Raw genomic sequence first — 16,746 nt, forward strand, 5'->3', positions numbered from 1 at the left:
TTCGGTCGCATTTTACCAGAGTTATGGTTTAGTTCCCAGCGGGGGATATTGTGCTCTCAGAGCACTCTTATTAACACAAGTGATCACTACCAAGCATCGAAGTGACATGTTTGATACAGAGCTTTTATTCCATAAAACAAGCAATCCAAAGATCGGGCTAGCTAGTCTCGTTCACTCAGGGAGGCGGCACGGTGGTGCCGTGCATTTAAAAATTACTTCCTTATACCTACTAGTACATATACTTTAATAGATTCACCTACACCTGTACTTACTAGTGCATATATTTTAAGAGTCACTACTGAATCGTTTGATATCGAATCTCACATTGTAAACAATTGTAATTTATTTTGTATCGGGTCACCTGGGAGAACAGCTATGCTGAAGGGTGTCCCCTGTATAAATAAAGCTTATAAATAAATAAATAAATAAATAAAGCGATGGTTAGCACTGTCGCGTCACAGCAATAAGGTTCCGGGTTCGAACCTCACGGCTGATGAGGTCCTTTCTGTGTGGAGTTTGCATGTTCTCCCCGTGTCTGCGTGGGTTTCTTTCGGGTTCTCCAGTTTGCTCCTACAGTCCAAAGACATGCAAATTAGGTAAAATTCCCCAACCAGTATATACTCAATGCCAGTCCCAACCCCAGATAGATTGGGAAGGGTTGGGTCAGGACGGGCATCCAGTGTAAAAACTATGCCAAATCAAATATGCAGGAAAAAAAGATCCGCTGTGGCAACCCCTGATGGGAAGAAGAAGAAGAAGTCTCGTTCACTCAGTTAGCTAACGGCGTACATATCCGTGCATGTTTCCGCAGGTTTGATGCTGAGCTGTGAAATGTTGATTGCTCCACAAGTTTCAGCTCGCACAGTTTGCAGAGCATTATCACGCTTCTTCCTTTGAAACTTTTTAAAACTGAAGAGACCTGAGATAACTCAATTACAGTAGCGATGCTAATCAGAGGGGGGCGGCACGGTGGTGTAGTGGTTAGCGCTGTCGCCTCACAGCAAGAAGGTCCGGGTTCGAGGCCCGTGGCCGGCGAGGGCCTTTCTGTGTGGAGTTTGCATGTTCTCCCCGTGTCCGCGTGGGTTTCCTCCGGGTGCTCCGGTTTCCCCCACAGTCCAAAGACATGCAGGTTAGGTTAACTGGTGACTCTAAATTGACCGTAGGTGTGAATGTGAGTGTGGATGGTTGTCTGTGTCTATGTGTCAGCCCTGTGATGACCTGGCGACTTGTCCAGGGTGTACCCCGCCTCTCGCCCGTAGTCAGCTGGGATAGGCTCCAGCTTGCCTGCGACCCTGTAGAACAGGATAAAGCGGCTACAGATAATGAGATGAGATGAGATGCTAATCAGTGTATACTCTGTGCTGACTGACCGTGATGGAGGTGTGGCAAGATTAGGATTCAGAAGCAGAACACAGAGACAGTAATCCAATAAATAATGAGATTTAATCCAGGGGAAGGGTGTGGCAAAAAAGGCAAACAGTATAGAAAAAACAAATAGCAAAATAGTCCAGGAAAAAAGAGACAAAAAACTTGACAAAAAAACCGAGGTGGGCAATGACAAAAACGCTAGTGCAAAAGACATGAAAAAATCTCATCTCATCTCATTATCTCTAGCCGCTTTATCCTGTTCTACAGGGTCGCAGGCAAGCTGGAGCCTATCCCAGCTGACTACGGGCGAAAGGCGGGGTACACCCTGGACAAGTCGCCAGGTCATCACAGGGCTGACACATAGACACAGACAACCATTCACACTCACATTCACACCTACGCTCAATTTAGAGTCACCAGTTAACCTAACCTGCATGTCTTTGGACTGTGGGGGAAACCGGAGCACCTGGAGGAAACCCACGCGGACACAGGGAGAACATGCAAACTCCACACAGAAAGGCCCTCGCCGGCCACGGGGCTCGAACCCGGACCTTCTTGCTGTGAGGCGACAGCGCTAACCACTACACCACCGTGCCGCCCCACATGAAAAAATAGTCCAGATAAAAAAACTGCGAGACAAAAAACGAGGCAGGCAGGACAAAAAACACGAGCACAAAAAACATGAAACCGTGACAAGAAACAAGCAGGCTAGAGAGCAAAAAAACATGAAGGCATAAAGGGCACAGAAACGGCAAGAAAAACCAACAAGACGTTCTGGCGAAGTCCCTGTCTGAGAACGGAGTTTATATACACAGCAGGAAAACCAGGACATGAAATGCAGGCAAGATGGAATTCCTGTCCCGGATCCGGATTAGCGCAGACCTGGGAGATAAGTAATCTCCAGAGTGGAAGTCCGGGGCGGAACATGACAGAACGTTTAGCACCTGAAGTGTCAAGTTCCTGTTTTTTGGCAGTAAATGGCTGCATTTGAACTGGGTCTCGAAATCAGATTATTTAAAATAAAAGTACTATGATTGCTATGCAATATAATGATGTAGTTTTAACGAATTATAAGTTTACAATTATTTATAATTCATTCTAGGAACGAATTATAGGGCCTGAAGGTTAGAGAAGCAGACTTGGGCCCAAAGGGTTGTTGGTTCAATTCCCAGGACCAGCAGGAAAAAAGTGAAGGGAGTTGAGTGAATGAACAGCAGAGGTGGACAAAGTCCCCAACTTCATCACTTAAGTCAAAGTACAGATCCCACTGGTCAAATGTTACTCTGATACAAGTGAAAGTTATCCAGTCAGTGCACTGTTGTATTATTGCCACAACGCTTACAAACCTAACGCCGTTACCAAAGACAGAAATGTGAATTCACAAAACGAACGCATGCTGCGCCATCATGGTGGTTTAACGTTAAGCTAGCTAGTCAGTGAAGCTCCACCTGACATGCTAGCAAACTTTTCAAACTCGAAATCATATTGGGTAGCTAACGCTACTAGAAAAGAAAGATTTCTACATTCTGTTTATTTGGCAAGATTATGCTAAAACATATTTCTGAAAGGACTTCAGATAAGTTAACGTTATTCATGTTAACGTAACTCCGTTTTTACATGCTAACTAACAGTGTCTAAGTTAACTAGCTATGTGTAAACATTAGCCATGGACAAGGCTACGGCAACTTGGCTGGCAAATCCATACCATAGAAAGTCATGTGACTAACCAGATTGCATAGCTACATTTGCAACGTTATCGCTAGCTCTAAAAGCACAGACAACTTCGTTGCAAGCTTCCTCTTGGAATAAAATGTTTATATCCCTCAATATGCTTCCGCAGGTTGGACGGCGAGTTTTTGTCGGCCGTGATGTACGTAGTTAGTTTTTGGCAAACATTTAAAAAGAAACAAATCTTTAATCCTTTCCAAAAACTGAAACAAGGGTTCCAGGTAAAGCCACGAGTGCGTGCGTTCTCCAGAAGAACCGCCTTCTTCCATTCTGCCATCAACTGATCGTGTTAAATAACGCTGCGGAGAAATCATTGAACTTGATTTTGTACGGTCTATGGACGTGACATGACCCTAGTGATTACTGATCAGCTGTCTCAGTGTCACCTGGGAAAAAATCAATCACGTAACGAAAAAGTAACGAGGACCTTGATAGAAATGTAGTGGAGTGAAAAGTACGATATTTGCCTTTCAAATGTAGTGAAGTTAAAGGAACAGTCCACCGTACTTCCATAATGAAATATGTTCTTCTCTGAATTGAGACGAGCTGCTCCGTACCTCTCCGAGCTTTGCGCGACCTCCCAGTCAGTCAGACGCGCTGTCACTCCTGTTAGCAATATAGCTAGGCTCAGCATGGCCAATGGTATTTTTTGGGGCTGTAGTTAGATGCGACCAAACTCTTCCACGTTTTTCCTGTTTACATAGGTTTATATGACCAGTGACATGAAACAAAGTTCAGTTACACAAATTGAAACGTGGCGATTTTCTATGCTATGGAAAGTCCGCACTATACCTTCTGTGCGCTTCGACAGCGCATTGATACCTTCACTCGGAGTTGTACCATTTTTTTTTAGACAGGGCGGACGGACCAGGGCATTCGCCCGCCTGGCCGTGCCCGACGAGGAGCGTTCTCGGCCGGCTTGGGAGGCAGACGGCAGCCCCGCCTGGAAGTGTGGTTTTACCATGGGCCTCTTGCAGAAAAATGACAAAGTCCCAGTTTTACCATGGGGCTCGAGTTGTACCATTTTTTTAGACAGGGCGGACAGACCAGGGCATTCGCCCGCCTGGCTGTGCCCGAAGAGGAGTGAAGGTATCAATGCGCTGTCGAAGCGTGCAGAAGGTGTTAGTACGCCTGTCATTATAGTGCGCACTTTCCATAGCATAGAAAATCGCTACGTTTCAATTTGTGTAACTGAACTTGTTTCATATCACTGGTCATATAAACCTATGTAAACAGGAAAAACGTGGAAGAGTTTGGTCGCATCTAACTACAGCCCCAAAAAATACCATTGGCCATGCTGAGCCTAGCTACATTGCTAACAGGAGTGACAGCGCGTCTGACTAACTGGGAGGTTGCGCAAAGCTCGGAGAGGTACGGAGCAGCTCGTCTCAATTCAGAGAAGAACATATTTCATTATGAAAGTACGGTGGACTGTTCCTTTAAAGTCAGAAGTTTCCAAAAAAAATAATACTCAAGTAAAGTACAGGTAGTCAAAAAGTGTACTTAAGTACAGTACTCAAGTAAATGTACTTCGTTACTGTCCACCTCTGATGAACAGCACTTTCTCCGTCTGGATCACTCCGAAGTGCCCTTGAGCGAGGCACCTAACCCCCTACTGCTCCCCAGGTGCTGTAGTAGAGCTCTGGGTGTGTGTGTGTGTGTGCTCATTGCTCACTTGTGTGTTCACTGCTTCCAATGGGTTAAATACAGAAGAGGAATTTCACTGTGCCAGAGTGTACATGTGATAAATAAAGGCTTCTTCTTCTATTCAAAAATCACTCAGGGTTTTGAGTTCTATTTTACCTGAATAACTTTGTCCTCAGTGTAAATGTTATGTGCACATAATATTTGTCAAGTAAAACTAGTTTCTCCGGTAACTCTGGAATCCATAGTGCTGTTGTGTTTGTTTCAGGCTCTCGTGCCAGTGCGTGAGAACAGCGTCATGCTGCGCTACATCCCCGACCCCACTGAACGCTTCCTGGATGGAGATTTCCAGCCTGCCCCAGGTAAACAAGAGTTAAAGGTCATGTCTGGACATGTCTTTGGCATGTGTGGGGGATTTTTCAAGAGTAATCAGTCAGGGATTGTGATTTGGCATGACCATCGGATGGAATGATGGAGAACTGGTGTACATACTGTACATTCATCTCATCTCATTATCTGTAGCCGCTTTATCCTGTTCTACAGGGTCGCAGGCAAGCTGGAGCCTATCCCAGCTGACTACGGGCGAAAGGCGGGGTACACCCTGGACAAGTCGCCAGGTCATCACAGGGCTGACACATAGACACAGACAACCATTCACACTCACATTCACACCTACGCTCAATTTAGAGTCACCAGTTAACCTAACCTGCATGTCTTTGGACTGTGGGGGAAACCGGAGCACCCGGAGGAAACCCACGCGGACACGGGGAGAACATGCAAACTCCGCACAGAAAGGCCGTTGCCGGCCACGGGGCTCGAACCCGGACCTTCTTGCTGTGAGGCGACAGCGCTAACCACTACGCCACCGTGCCGCCCGAAATGAAATATTTCAACATTAAAAAATACAGTAAGCAGTAAGCCATAATAAATTAAACAAAGTCAGTATTTGGTGGAAAAAATAGTCTCAGGTCCAATGAGTGCAGTTTTATGCGGAAATGAGCTGTAGGTTTTACTGAGCATCTTCCAGAACCAGCCACAGTTCTTCTGGACACTTTGACTGTCACACTCACGTCTTCATTTTACACCAAAACCCAGCAGCCTTCATTATGTTTTCTTTTTTAATCTGAAAAGTGCTCTCTTATGGATACCGCTCAGATTGCAGATACAAACTTTTTTTGTTTCTTTCAGCAACATTTCATTTTGTTCTGGAAAAAAAAAACGAACGTTTGGAACTCTAAAATGTTTTTGTGATGTTTTGACTTGATAATATAGAAATCATAAAATAGAAATCGATAACAAAGTCGAAATGACAAAAAAAATAAAAAATAGGAGGGGCTAAGACTTTTGCACAGTAATATAAATATATTTTTGTTTCTTTACTGTTAAAGTCAGGGAGAATGACAGGAGAAATAAAAGAAGGAAAAGAAAATAAAGAGAGAGAAAAAAAATCAAAAACAATGAGAGAGGGGAAAAAAAGAATGGAAAAAACAACCTATGAGCAAAATAAAACGGTTTGAAGGTACATCAGAAATAAAAGAGAAACTTCTTCTCCTTCTTCTTCTTTTGGCTGCTCCCGATTAGGGGTCGCCACAGCGGATCTTTCGTCTCCATTGCTCCCCGTCTTCCGCATCCTTCTCTACCACACCTGCCATTTTCATGTCCTCTCTCACCACATCCATGTACAGTGGTGCTTGAAAGTTTGTGAACCTTTTAGAATTTTCTATATTTCTGCATAAATATGACCTAAAACATCATCAGATTTTCACACAAGTCCTAAAAGTAGATAAAGAGAACCCAGTAAAACAAATGAGACAAAAATATTATACTTGGTCATTTATTTATTGAGGAAAATGATCCAATATTACATATCTGTGAGTGGCAAAAGTATGTGAACCTTTGCTTTCAGTATCTGGTGTGACCCCCTTGTGCAGCAATAACTGCAACTAAACATTTGTGGTAACTGTTGATCAGTCCTGCACACCGGCTTGGAGGAATTTTAGCCCGTTCCTCCGTACAGAACAGCTTCAACTCTGGGATGTTGGTGGGTTTCCTCACATGAACTGCTCGCTTCAGGTCCTTCCACAACATTTCGACTGGATTAAGGTCAGGACTTTGACTTGGCCATTCCAAAACATTCACTTTATTCTTCTTTAACCATTCTTTGGTAGAACGACTTGTGTGCTTAGGGTCGTTGTCTTGCTGCATGACGCACCTTCTCTTGAGATTCAGTTCATGGACAGATGTCCTGACATTTTCCTTTAGAATTCGCTGGTATAATTCAGAATTCATTGTTCCATCAATGATCGCAAGCCGTCCTGGCCCAGATGCAGCAAAACAGGCCCAAACCATGATACTACCACCACCATGTTTCACAGATGGGAGAAGGTTCTTATGCTGGAATGCAGTTTTTCCTTTCTCCAAACATAATGCTTCTCGTTTAAACCAAAAAGTCCTATTTTGGTCTCATCCGTCCACAAAACATTTTTCCAATAGCCTTCTGGCTTGTCCACATGATCTTTAGCAAACTGCAAACAAGCAGCAATGTTCTTTTTGGAGAGCAGTGGCTTTCTCCTTGCAACCCTGTCATGCACACCATTGTTGTTCAATGTTCTCCTCATGGTGGACTCATGAACATTAACATTAGCCAATGTGAGAGAGGCCTTCAGTTGCTTAGAAGTTACCCTGGGATCCTTTGGGACCTTGCTGACTAATACACGCCTTGCTCTTGGAGTGATCTTTGTTGGTCGACCACTCCTGTGGAGGGTAACAATGGTCTTGAATTTCTTCCATTTGTACACAATCTGTCTGACTGTGGATTGGTGGAATCCAAACTCTTTAGAGGTGGTTTTGTAACCTTTTCCAGCCTGATGAGCATCAACAACACTTTTTCTGAGGTCCTCAGAAATCTCCTTTGTTCGTGCCATGATACACTTCCACAAACATGTGTTGTGAAGATCAGACTTTGATAGATCCCTGTTCTTTAAATAAAACAGGGTGCCCACTCACACCTGATTGTCATCCCATTGATTGAAAACACCTGACTCTAATTTCACCTTCAAATTAACTGCTAATCCTAGAGGTTCACATACTTTTGCCACTCACAGATATGTAATATTGGATCATTTTCCTCAATAAATAAATGACCAAGTATAATATTTTTGTCTCATTTGTTTAACTGGGTTCTCTTTATCTACTTTTAGGACTTGTGTGAAAATCTGATGATGTTTTAGGTCATATTTATTCAGAAATATAGAAAACTCTAAAGGGTTCACAAACTTTTAAGCACCACTGTATCTCCTCTTTGGCCTTCCTCGTTTTCATGTGCCTGGCAGCTCCATTCTCAGCATCCTCCTTCCAACATGCTCTGCATCTCGTGTCAGGATGTGCCCATACCATCTCAGTCTCATCTCTCTTAGCTTAATTCCCAAGCTCTCCACATGTGTCGTCCCTCTGATGTGCTCGTTCCTTATCCTGTCCAACCTCCCATCGCAAACCTTAACATCCTCAACTCCGCCACCTCCAACTTTGCCTCCTGTCTCTTCATTAAGGTTAAGGCTCATCAGAAATAAAAGAGAATAAAATAAACAAAAAAAGAACAGCGGAAAATAAGACATTTTTTTAAAAAGACCAAGAAGAGAAAAAAAATTGTGCACGTGAAAAATTTAAAACGGAAAAATTGGACAGAAAATCAAAAAGATTTGAACATGATGAAGAACCGACTTGCTCGTGTTTTTCACATTTGTAGGTTTTACTGAGCATCTTCCAGAACCAGCCACGATTCTTCTAGACACTCTGACTGTCACACTCACATCTTCATTTTACACCAAAACCCAGTAGCCTTCATCTCATCTCATCTCATCTCATTATCTCTAGCCACTTTATCCTGTTCTACAGGGTCGCAGGCAAGCTGGAGCCTATCCCAGCTGACTACGGGCGAAAGGCGGGGTACACCCTGGACAAGTCGCCAGGTCATCACAGGGCTGACACATAGACACAGACAACCATTCACACTCACATTCACACCTACGCTCAATTTAGAGTCACCAGTTAACCTAACCTGCATGTCTTTGGACTGTGGGGGAAACCGGAGCACCCGGAGGAAACCCACGCGGACACAGGGAGAACATGCAAACTGAAAAGCGCTCTCTTATGGACTGTAATATGCCACTCAGATCTCAGATAGGGGCGGCACGGTGGTGTAGTGGTTAGCGCTGTCGCCTCACAGCAAGAAGGTCCGGGTTCGAGCCCCGTGGCCGGCGCGGACCTTTCTGTGTGGAGTTTGCATGTTCTCCCCGTGTCCGCGTGGGTTTCCTCCGGGTGCTCCGGTTTCCCCCACAGTCCAAAGACATGCAGGTTAGGTTAACTGGTGACTCTAAATTGAGCGTAGGTGTGAATGTGAGTGTGAATGGTTGTCTGTGTCTATGTGTCAGCCCTGTGATGACCTGGCGACTTGTCCAGGGTGTACCCCGCCTTTCGCCCATAGTCAGCTGGGATAGGCTCCAGCTAGCCTGCGACCCTGTAGAAGGATAAAGCGGCTAGAGATAATGAGATGAGAGGAGATCTCAGATACAAACTTTTTTTTTTTTTCCAGTAACATTTAATTTTGTGCTGGAAAAAAAACGAACGTTTGGAACTCTAAAATGTTTTTGCGATGTTTTGACTCGATAATGTAGAAATCATAAAATAGAAATCTATAACAAAGTTTGTATGGAGAAAAAAAAAAAACCCAGGGTAACTCAGACTTATGCATGGGACTGTATATATAGACAGAGCGAGGTGTGTTGACACGGCTTTCATTTCGTAATGCTGTGACTCATCCTGTTTACACACACCTCCGTTTCCTGAACGAGATCTCGTCATGACCTACTCATCATAAGATGATTGAGAAAGTCTCACTCTGAATATACTGCATGAGAAAATGTTGACAATTAGATCTCAACAAGCTTAAAACTCTTATTTATGGTAATTCGGTGTCTCAGGAACGCTCATGGAAGATCACAGAATATGTTTTATGTAATTATATTTACATCAAACGTCATGTCACGTGTAATATAGAAACAGAAAGGATAAAATGTGCCGTGTTTCTGCATGGCTAAACTGAAAAAGGGGGGAAAAACATTCAGGTTAGTTAAACAAACATCTAGAACGTTCTTTTGCCTTGAAGCCTCACGGCAGTTTGATAGAGAGACGGCTCTTTATTAGCTACAAAGCTGTTTTTCCGCATTCCTTGGTAAAAGAAACACTGATTAACCACCAGGACCTAAACTCACTGGGCTTTTCTCCTGGGAATTTTTCATGTACACTACCGTTCAAAAGTTTGGGGTCACCCAGACAATTTTGTGTTTTCCATGAAAAGTCACACTTTTATTTACCACCATAAGTTGTAAAATGAATAGAATATCTAGTCGAGACATTTTTCTGGCCATTTTGAGCATTTAATCGACCCCACAAATGTGATGCTCCAGAAACTCAATCTGCTCAAAGGAAGGTCAGTTTTATAGCTTCTCTAAAGAGCTCAACTGTTTTCAGCTGTGCTAACATGATTGTACAAGGGTTTTCTAATCATCCATTAGCCTTCTGAGGCAATGAGCAAACACATTGTACCATTAGAACACTGGAGTGAGAGTTGCTGGAAATGGGCCTCTATACACCTATGGAGATATTGCACCAAAGGCCCCGGTCACACTGCCCGAACTTTGCTGGAGCGTTCCTGGAGCGGTGAAAAAAATTCATCACCGCTCGTAACCGTTCACCACCGTTTAACAAAAGTTGGCCCCCGTTAAAGCAACGCCGTATACGCTCGGCCACCGCTGATGTTTCTCGAGGGGCCCTCCTACCGCTCCGAAAGTTTTGAGCTGCACAAAATATTGCGAGCGGTGAGGAGGGGGCAATTTTCCGCCCCGGCAAAGTTCACCCCCGCTCCACCAACGCCCAGTCAAAGTTTGGCACCGCTAGACGCAAGTTCATGGACGCTTGGGTCCGCTAGGCCAACGCAGAAATCTTGAACACTGGACCACCGCTGCTTCGCCAGCGTTGCCCGGGCGGCGATTAAACGTTGCACAAACTTCGGTGGAGCGGTTGTAAGCGTTTTACGAGCGGACACGGGGTTGCTGGAACGGTGTCGGGCGTTGAAGCAGCTATCCATGGCGGCGATGAACTTTGGTTTGGCGTTGGTATAGAGGTGTCGGAGCGGGACCAGAATTTGGCTATAAATACGGGGAGAAATGGACCAGGAGCTCATTTGGAATCGAGCTGCCGTTGAGTTCAGACCTCATCTATATCGAATTTGCTCAAAGTTACAGTAAAACTGTATCACCATGGATGCTGAGAGACTTGCGATGATTGGTGCTAAACCAACTTTATACCCCCGCCGAGCCAAAGCCTGCATGCGCAGAACGCCGCTATACCAACGCTCGCTACCGCTAAACCAACGCTAAAGCAACGCCAGCTTCAGCGGTGCACCGCTAAGCCAATGCCCGTGTTTTCGATTTTTTTCCCATTTTGTGCGCGGTGACGAGCGTTGTCGAAATTCGCCCCCCCCCACCGTTCAAGGAACGCTCCAGCAAAGTTCGAGCGGTGTGACTGGGGCCAAAAACCAGACATTTGCAGCTAGAATAGTCATTTACCACATTAGCAATGTATAGAGTGTATTTCTGATTAGTTTAAAGGTCCCATGGCATGGTGGTTTGTTGATGCTTTAAACGGGCTCGTGGAGGCTTCCGGATGTTATATCCGCAGCCTTTCTCGAAATGAACCCTCGGCACGTAAATATAGCCTCCTGGGAGAAAGCCCCATTTCAGCGCTTTTCCCAGTGCGTCGTTTTGCTAATGAGAAGCAGGAGGCGTGGAAGGGTAGAGGGTGGGGGCGGGCCATGGGGGGAGGGGGAGGGGCTTGACCAAGCTGCGCACACACATACTCGCTGCTATCAGCGCCTGTAGCCACGCTGCTAAGACAAAACCCCGTTCTCCCTCGGACTCCTTTCGTAAACTCAACGTGACACAGAGAACAGAGAGTGAGAGTGTTCGGAGTGGTAGTTTACGAACGTATAATACCCTAGGCTTGAACACGCACTCCATAACCAAAGAGGATAGAAGCAGCAACATATCGCTTATCCAACAGAAGACATGCATTGCGGAGCAATAGTCAAACATAAGCTCATAAGTTACAGTCAATTTCCAGACTAAACTCAGTTTAACAGAGCATGCTGCATGCGCTTTAGTTTTGTAGCGCAGATTACCTGGCTAACTGCAGGAAGCGGTTAGCTGCACAGCTAATGTAGCCATTGCTAGGCTAACGCACCGATTTTAAAACACGGCAAAACGACTTAACAGTTATACACTTACTTGTTCGGTGTTTGTTGCTGATGCGGCAGGGATGCTTGGTACGGACCCAGGCTTCAGTGACAGTTGATGTGCAAAACCTGCCCTGTACTGTCCCAAGTTGTGGAAACATTCCTCAGGAAAATGCTTCCGACAAACATACACCGTCTTAGGTAGACTCGACGGCGTATTATTGGAGTAAATAAAATTAAGCCACTGCGTCTTCAGGGGCTCTCCCGTCGGCAGTAAAAACAGACTCTTTTCTGTGTCGTCACATCCATGTACAGCGCAATTTCCATGTTTCGCTCGCTTAGGTGATGCCATGTTGTTGTGTCCTCTATGGTTTCCTCACTACCTGGGCGGGGCAATCCATACAGTGGGTGGGAATCCAGAGGGGGGGGCGTGGGGATCATCTCCCTTGCTGACGTAGTAAAGGGAAGAGCTTATCAACGCGCCGTTTTGACGCGCCATTCTCAAATGTTGGGCATAGTTTGGTTTACACATTATGAAATTTCTAGCCACTGGGGTGACTTAAGAAGGTCAGAGGAACTCATTTTAACGTTAAAAAACCTCAGAAAGTGAAAATTTCATGCCATGGGACCTTTAAAGTGATCTTCATTGAAAAGAACAGTGCTTTTCTTTCAAAAATAAGGACATTTCAAAGTGACCCCAAACTTTTGAACGGTAGTGTATAAGGTTACTAAAACCGAAAACGTAATTGAATAACACATTAATTAAGAAATAAAGCAAGTTGAAAAATGACTTCAGTTCTCCTTTAAAATAAGTTTGAAAATCAGTCCGCTGGAGGATCCCTTGACGTTTCCTGAAACACTAAAATTCTGTTTCTTTTTTCCAACTAGAATACATGAACCAGAATGGCAGCGCTGTTGCATCAGACATGGCCAACCCCATGTATCAGCATCCTGCACATGGGACCCTGGACGAGACAGAGGAGGAGTACCTCAACTGCTTCAAAAACCCAGTGCTCGTCACGTCTTCTAAATCCGCTCCCGAGTACCTAAACACCTCCCACTCTCAGATGATCTCCCCGCTCACATCCAGCCAGAAGCAGCCGAATGGGCATGGCTACATCACGCAGAACAGCATCGACAATCCCGACTATCAGCAGGACTTCTTTCCGGTGGGGTCCAAGCCGAACGGGCACTTCCCGGCTGCAGAGAACTCTGAGTACATGGGTGTGGAGGTGCACTAGAACTCTTCAGAAGGGTGTGGCCTCTTTAAAAACGACCTGACTGAACTGATGGACGCAGGCTGTACTGAAGCGCTTTGGTTGAGGCTCTGAACTGCCATGAACTTTTTAAGACTTTTTATGTTTTCAGGTTTCTTCGGAGCTGGACGGTGGGGACGCAACACAAACCCATCTGCCACAGACTGCAAATCAGTGTCAGAATTTGAATTCTTTTTCAGGCAAAGTCTAACTGTGTTAAACTTCCAACCTTACAGAACTTTTAGGCCAAATTTTAAGACACCTTGCACTTTTTTCCCACATCTATGACTGGTTGAGTGTGAAAGCGCTTCATGAATCCAATCCAGGGTACACATCTGGTCTGGAGGAGTGTATCGGGAACGGGATCTCATGCAGGTAGTCAGAAATGAGGGAACGGATAGATAGTGCGCAGTTGTGGTTGTTACTATTATTGAATGACCAGTTTCTCCATTTTGTACCAATTCGGTCACGTGCCGATTCCCACCCACCAGCTATCATACGACAGTTTCCAAGCAGGAAGCATGAGGGCTAACACATGATCTTCTGCATACATGAGCTCCCAGACACCCACGATGATTGGCTAGTGTTGCTGTGATTGACAGATGAGAAAGAATAGAAAGAAAAGAATAAGCCCCTCCTACTCTTGAAAGCACAGCCAATTTTACTCCCTTGGCGCCCAGACATGGATGACTGAACGACATTTGGATTTGAACTCTCAAATCTTACGATTATATGGTGAACTCTTTTTTTTCCGTAGCCTCAATTTTAGCTTTTTTTTTTTGTCAGAAAAAACAGACGTCTTTGAAGAATAAAGAGTTAAAGATGAGCTGAGCGCAAAACAAAATTTACTACTAGAAGTGAACGTCTTCTTTTTTTTTCCACATCCCTTCATCATTTCCTGTTCGAGTGAATTTTATCATCAGGTCATGTTACTTCCTGTTTCAGGTTTTATAATGTCCAAGGGAAAGACTCTCATACTGTGGTACACATGGAGCCAAAAACACGACTCAAACAAAATTTTAAGAAAAAGATTTGTGGATGGAATTGTGCAGGTTTGAATATAAGGCTAAATCAATAATAATAATAATAATAATAATAATGTACATACTCTGTGTATCAACTTCCCTCACACTTCAGCAGAACTTAAAGCGAGACGGCCTTTCGATTTCATAAAAATCGGTGAAATTTAGTCCCCTCTGAAATCTGGTCATTGTGATGTATGTTTATTTCTGTAATGTCTAAAAATGATCAGGCCATTCTGTTCTGTGGCTGGGAAGTTATTTAATTTGAGGGGATTAAAGCAAATAATGTGCATGAAATCGCTCGCTTCGCGCAGTCAAGCAGACAGAGGAAGTCCGTGTGCGCATGCGCAGGTTTACCTTCTTCTTTTGGGTTTTGCGGCAGCTGGCATCCACAGTGTCGCATTACTGCCATCTACAGGTTCACCTTTGAGTGTGCACTGACAGTTCCATCATTCTGTCGCTAAACGAACAGCTGATCACACCGAGGTGCTCGCTGAGCGCCAATATTTATTAGTTTGGTCCTGCGTTTCCTTTCCTTCGTATATAACATAACGTCTTTTCTTCTCGCTTTCTTTCCGTTACTGTAGTCGGTCTTTCACGTTTCATTCGCACACTCACGTCCTCCATTTTTCTCTCCTGTTTCAAATTTGTATCCCACAATGCCTTGCGCGAACGGGGAAAGCCCACCACGTGACGCATGACGTAGTATCTTGTATTGGGTCATGGTGAAGCAGGAAAAAAATAGCGGAGAATTTAGGGCCACGTGGCTCTAAATTCATTAATTGTTCCAATTTTATTAGTTTTATTTTTCTAAATAGAAGTCTGTGATTCAAATTCAGTAGCTTTCGGTCCACTAAACAAAAATAATTGGGTGTCGAGGAAAATTCTTTTTACGACCTACACTTGAATCTGAAAGGCAGTCTAGCAGAAGGTTCTGGGTTCGAGGCCGGCAAGGGCCTTTCTGTGCGGAGTTTGCATGTTCTCCCCGTGTCCGCGTGGGTTTCTTCCGGGTGCTCCGGTTTCCCCCACAGTCCAAAGACATGCGGTTAGGTTAATATGGGACGGCCTTGGGCTGAGGCGCCCTTGAGCGAGGCACTGAACTCCCAACTGCTCCCCGGGCGCTGTTAGCATGGCTGCCTACTGCTCTGGGTATGTGTGTGTGTGTGTGTGTGTGCTCATTGCTCATGTGTGTGTTCACTGCTTCAGATGGGTTAAATGCAGGGAGGAATTTCACAAGTGTGTGATGAATAAAGTTGTGCTTTCTTTCTTTCTTTCGTTCTTTCTTTCTTTCTTTCGTTCTTTCTTTCTTTAAACTTAAAGAATCAACCTGATCAGAAAGGAGAACCTCATCATAATGGCGCCTTCATTTAAACTCCCAGAATCAGACCTTTTTTTCTCTCTCTCTCTCTCTCTCTCTCTCTCGAATGTGAAAACGTGATTAATAAACAAGCTTCATGTAATCCTGTACATGCTGTGCTCTGTAGCATGTGTAGCTTTCACTCGGTGATCAATCATCAGAACACGGAGGCTGAGCCACACGTCTTCTCTGTGATTCAAAAACAAGACAGCAGGAAAAACTTCACCGCCGTTTTAATGCTGGAAAAGTGTTGGCTGGTCGAACAAGCCGCCAAGCGATCGGTACGCTCATAAGACTGACAAACACGGCTGAGGGTTTGGGTTTTGTTGTTTTTTTTTTCCTGTTATCGCATCTATTATTACAGCATGTTATTCTGCATCATACAAGCTGTGTACAGTCACACAACATGTATCCTTCCCTGTCTGTAAATCGGATCTCGTGTCATTGTGTTGTACAACTCTTGAAATTTTATATCGAAACACTAGTGAAAACTGTTCAAGCTTGCAAAGCTTTTTTTGTTGTTGTTGAAAACTTTAAGGTTGTGCTTAAGCGGTGTAAAAGAGAAATAAATGTGTGATTAGTGTACATACAGTAAGATTTCTAGATAGTCTTCAGTTGGGAAAAATCTTTCTTTGTCTCACCTTTTGTCTTTTAAAAAAGTATTCTTATTATTGGAACATTGCTCCTTGAAGTTTTCACATATGTCCTCTTGAGTATAATTATTACTTTTAAAAAGTAAACAGAATAAAGTGTGTGCGTCTGTGTGTGATGGGTTTTTGTTTTTTTTTAACAGAGCTGGTTTGATATTGGTGAATTTAAGCCTTTCTTTCTTAAACATTAATACAGTACAAATTTCATGGTTTCATTTCTTTCTTTCTTTCTTAAAAACTGTTTAACAGTTATTCCACGAAATCGAGTCGTACACGGGCTAAAGTCAAGTCAAGTCTATTTGTATCGCGCTTTTAACAATAAACATTGTCGCAAAGCAGCTTTACAGAATTTGAACGACTTAAAATATGAGCTAATTTTATCCTCCAGCGGACTGATTTTCAAACTTATTTTAAAGGGGAACTGAAATCA

The 16,746-nt window shown here is 44.1% G+C and overlaps 1 protein-coding gene across 1 annotated transcript in view; it reads left to right on the plus strand.

Moving 5' to 3' along the window:
* The window catches only part of egfra (epidermal growth factor receptor a (erythroblastic leukemia viral (v-erb-b) oncogene homolog, avian)), a 144,124-nt gene extending 127,694 nt beyond the window's left edge, over window positions 1-16,430 (plus strand). Inside the window, exons 27-28 of the mRNA XM_060906408.1 lie at window positions 5,009-5,102; window positions 12,920-16,430. Of these exons, the coding sequence (XP_060762391.1) occupies window positions 5,009-5,102; window positions 12,920-13,272 (447 nt within the window). The 3' untranslated portion in view covers window positions 13,273-16,430. The remainder of the gene's footprint in view (window positions 1-5,008; window positions 5,103-12,919) is intronic.
* Window positions 16,431-16,746: the final 316 nt, after the last annotated feature.

Source organism: Neoarius graeffei, chromosome 23 (assembly GCF_027579695.1).
Source record: "Neoarius graeffei isolate fNeoGra1 chromosome 23, fNeoGra1.pri, whole genome shotgun sequence".
NCBI classification, from domain to species: domain Eukaryota; kingdom Metazoa; phylum Chordata; class Actinopteri; order Siluriformes; family Ariidae; genus Neoarius; species Neoarius graeffei.